Here is a 5000-nt window from a genome sequence, read left to right as displayed (position 1 = left end):
GAATTTACTAATGCTATGAATATATATGGTATAATTTTCATTATAATTTCTATAATGTTATTGACATTAGTAGTGGCAATAAAAGAAAACAAAATATTTTTGAAAATCAAGGAAAAGGGTAAACAGATGAGACAAGTTGTAGACATAACTGGCTCATTGGTGACTAAGTACAAGTGGAGCCATCTATGTGTAAAAACAATAAAGTAAACTCAATGTGGGCATGGCATGTACACACATGCCATACCCATCGGTTCAGGGTTAAATCCTTGTAACCAATAAATGCCTTTTTGAATTTTGAAAACCCAGTGAATCTTGCCTTTTTTTGTGGCTGACAGACAGGCTGGAGGGTTTGCTGTTCTATGGGGGTTAAACATGAAAGAAATAAGGAAAATGACATAATTAAATTATCATGTTTGCCAAAGAGATGTTTTTTCATTTCATATGCATTTTTTAAGACATTTCTTGGATTTTCTCTTATTTCAAGTATGTTTTATAATAATCATATTGATATTTTTTTCTAGTATTTTCTCTGGAAAAAAACAGTGTTAATTCAATTCACTTCATGCAATTCAGCAATAGGAGCCTTTCAAAAAAAACTAGTATAAATCAAATACTGAAACTCTTGAGATAAATTCCAGTGTCAGAAAAGGGGCAAATATCTTATTCTTATAATTATGCCGAGGATTTTAACTATGATTGGAAACAATGATAACACATATTTCAACTATGATCAGAAACAATGATAACACATTCCACAAATAACTTAACCCAATTCTGCTGGGGAAAATTAATAAAAAATGGGGAAAATGCTGTGCTCATTTTTTTTTTTGTGTGTGAAATGTCTCTGTACATATATGGCTCTGCTAGTGCTTAGCCACTAGTCAATTAGTAGACCTTGTGACATAACCTCATTTCACGTTTCCTTGAACTGGCAGGAAAAACATATTTTTTACTAGTACTATGAATATCAATGGTGTTCTTTATATTATAAACATTATAATCACTATAATGTTATAAACATTAGTAACATCAAAATAAGATAATGTAAAATATTTTTGTAAATCAATGAAAAGGGTGAACTGGCAAGACAGGCAGTACTCTTAATTGGCTCATTGGTGACTTAGTACAATTGTAGCCATCTATGTGTTGAAACAATTAAACAAGTAAATTCACAGTCGGCATGGCATGTGTGTATATTTATGCCATGCCCATCGGCATTGGGTTAATATACACAGACACAAGAAACAACTTGGTGTCAAATCACATGGTACATATACATGCAGACAAGTAATCATGTACAACCTTGGCATGTCTGCATGCCATCTGGCATCATGGGATGATATAAACGGATCTCCTAAATAATTTTGTCACCATAATTTTTTTTTTTTTAAATCATATTCATGATCCAAGTATCAGCAAATTATCATGGGTTACTGAAAAAGTAACTAAAACAGCACTGGCTCCCAGCCTGTACGTATTGCACAGGTTGGGTAATATTATCCTACATCCAGGTTCTGATCAGTTAACAACAGGAAGTCCTAACTAGCCGATACATCATAACTCACATATTGGACAGGTAATTCCATATCCACTACACTGATTACCTAACACATTCCTAGTCTAGTTAATACCCAAGATTTGGAGATTTTGGTTACTCCACACTAAGTAACCAGAAAATCAGATCAATCACTAACCACTGGTGACTGAACAGTCAACCTTGTATCTTCAGGGAAAAGGTTGTGAATAAGATGACAGAGCCCAGACTTTGGATTAAAATGTCTGACTTCTTTAACAGGCACAGCAACAACTGAAATATTGCATATAATATTTACAGCCTGATACAAAGGTGAACAATGATTACAAACTCCAATCAAAACCAAAATTTGTTTCTAGCATTGCAATGCACATCACCTGCAACACCAGCCATCATACAGCGGGATCTCACAATGCACTGATAACCTTCTGAGGAATAGTCAAATAAACTAAATCCAGTATTAGTTGAAATTAGTTGACCTTGGAGTGATTCAGATACATATTAAATTGCTTGCAAAGCCCATTCACTGGAGAGGAAGTACTGTCACAGCTCTGGCCCAGGGTCTGCAAACATTGCACAAAAAACAAGGTTTGATCATCCCACCTCCTACACACATATCCCTGTGGCTTAACAGGAGGAATGTCCAACAGTCATCTGCTTGGTCCTGACTGGCTGACAGCAGACACCTTGTGCCTAACCTACTGGACAGCTAACTGTCCCCCCTTCCAAGGTACATTCCTGGCCAACTTAACTCCTACAAACTGGAAATTTTGACACCATGCCAAACAACTAGTAAGTCAAATCTATTGGCTTATATCTCCAGCCATGACACTACATCACCTGCAACAAACAGCATCTCACTTGGATTTCAATCCCCATCACAACCTTACAAAAAGGTGTAGGGAAAAAATATAGCAGTTGAAATATCAACATTGCCATAATAATGAATATCATAAATTCAAACTCTGACCAGAAATGTGTTTCATTTGTTTTGGGTAGAAAAGCAGCATAAGATTTGTACCTAATGGTACATAATGTTTTGTGAGGCTCCATGCAACAAATGGCACCCCATGTTTTTTAAACTTTGCTTGGCTTACTTGAAAACATTTTACACTCTACATATAGTTGTTAGGATAAATAATATAAAAATGTACTACTATTTTCTCTACACTTCATTTTCTCTGGGAATGAAATTTGCTGAAATGTTTAAAAGTTTGTCTATCTACAACTAGAGATATAATCATTATTTCATGTTATCTGTAACTTATCTATAAATTCAACCAATTTTCTGTGATATACCAAAATGTTTCTTTATTGTTTCAAGTATCTCCTCTACTCACTGGTTGCCATACTCCTGTGCACTTTATTATGCATTACCTTCTTGCACAAGCCAAACTGGCTAGTTTGGTGTTTTTAACTTTGCCCATACTCTTATATGTGGTAACCAAAAGTACGCATGATATTTTCTACATCATGATACTATGCCAATGGGGGGGGGGGGGGGTGCATCTTATAGGCTGGTAAATATGATAGCTTCCTATGAGATCTCTTAATCCTTTTTTGAAGGAAAAGAGAATATACAAAGGAATTCATCTATATACATAAAACCATATCAAAAGTTTTTGTTTTTGTTGCTAGTTCCAGAGAAGTAACCGTACTATTCCACCTACTACATTCTGTTCAGGAAATAATAAAGGAATGCAGCATTAGGTTTCTACAATAATAAGTGCTTTATATAGACCTCAAATGCAAAAAGGAATGCCACACAACTCATATAAATACCAATCAGACATAATCAAGGAATGTCTGCCTCATCCCCCATTCTCCCTTTTGGCCATGGCATCATACATACTAAGAAAAGAGAAAAGGTGCATCTGAGACAGTCTAAAATAATTTGACAAACACCAAAAAAATGTGTGCAAGGGCAGGGGGGGGGGGGGGACATTATCAGAATTAAGGAAGGTAATAATGCCAAACTCACCATAGCAAAGCCAGAGAGAAGTGCAGACGTCTTACTAGAAGCCTTGAGCTTCGCCCGACTTAGGTGTAACTGTCGCAGCATGTGTAGCCCCATTGCATTTGTTGTTGATGGCACCAGGCGCATGGAGATCTGTGGGAAACCACACATTACACAGATGTAAATGATAACTTCTACTTATATTTTCTTGTTCCTCTGATAAACTTAGTGCAGTAGCTCTCTAAAGTTTTTTTGTGTTTTTTTCTTTGTACAGCTCAAAATAGCTAATATTAGATATCAGCTTTTGTGTAATATATTTTGAATAATTATTTGCAAACATTCTACAATTTCTCTAAAATATGCCTTTCTGAAATATGTAGTAAGCAGCATTTAAACAAATTTTACTAGCAGTAAACTTTTCTCAATCAGTTTTTACACCTTACAAAAATACCATCTAGACACTCTAGAGCTACTTCTTAGAATTAAGGAGAAAATCTTATGACAAAAGATGGCATTGCATTAAGGTCTCTACACAAGCCTCACACATCATGAAGCTGCTTGATCAGTGAGGAAAAATGTGAGTATTACTTGGGCACCTTTTTCACCTTTTCTTCACTTCTTTTCTTCTAAAATGCATTTCTTTCTTATATCTCCACATTCTAAGAGAAATGTTTCAATCATCATAATTTCCTACTGTATTAACCTGATCAACATTATCTTTTTCTCTATCTCTATCTCTATTTCTAACTCTATCTTTATCTCTATCTTTCCCTTCCCCTTTGAATGGACAAAGGAACATGAAGAAGAGTTGTTGTTGTTGTTGTTGTTGTTGTTGGTGTTGGTGTTGGTGTTGGTGTTGGTGTTGGTGTTGGTGTTGGTGTTGGTGTTGGTGTTGGTGTTGGTGTTGGTGGTGTTGGTGGTGGTGTTGGTGGTGGTGTTGGTGGTGGTGTTGGTGGTGTTGGTGGTGTTGGTGGTGTTGGTGTTGGTGTTGGTGGTGTTGGTGGTGTTGGTGGTGTTGTTGTTGTTGGTGTTGTTGGTGGTGTTGTTGGTGGTGTGGTGTTGTTGGTGTTGTTGGTGTTGTTGGTGGTGTGGTGTTGTTGGTGTTGTTGGTGTTGTTGGTGGTGTGGTGTTGTTGGTGTTGTTGGTGTTGTTGGTGTTGGTGGTGATTGATTTGATTTGGTAAAAAAAATATTTATAGAGCAGTGTACATGCCCTGCAAAAAGCCAGGGTAAGACACTGTAGCATCTATCCAAATTGGCTATGCTTCTAATTTTGTAGGTATCCACAGAAGTTCTCACAGTTTTCAGACGATTCTGAGAGTAAAATTTGAAAATGTCTCAGGCTGGAGTACTGACATATATAAAATTATCAACAAATACATAGATTAAATTAATAATTCTATATTACTCAAAATAACATATAAAGTTTTATCTGTTATTATACTAATACAATCATGTACATGTTGATTCTAAATAAAACTTGACATATAAGTGACCATGGGGCACCAAT

General features: G+C 35.9%; 1 protein-coding gene across 1 annotated transcript in view; it reads right to left on the bottom strand.

Moving 5' to 3' along the window:
• The window catches only part of LOC125027560 (protein orai-3-like), a 34051-nt gene that overhangs the window by 4108 nt on the left and 24943 nt on the right, over nt 1-5000 (bottom strand). Inside the window, 1 exon segment of the mRNA XM_047616654.1 lies at nt 3516-3644. Within this exon segment, the coding sequence (XP_047472610.1) occupies nt 3516-3638 (123 nt within the window). The 5' untranslated portion in view covers nt 3639-3644.

The sequence above is a fragment of the Penaeus chinensis genome, chromosome 7, assembly GCF_019202785.1.
Source record: "Penaeus chinensis breed Huanghai No. 1 chromosome 7, ASM1920278v2, whole genome shotgun sequence".
In the NCBI taxonomy this organism is placed as follows: Eukaryota; Metazoa; Arthropoda; class Malacostraca; order Decapoda; family Penaeidae; genus Penaeus; species Penaeus chinensis.
Note: the sequence above shows the minus strand (reverse complement) of the source record. Positions and strands in the feature narration are given on the sequence as shown.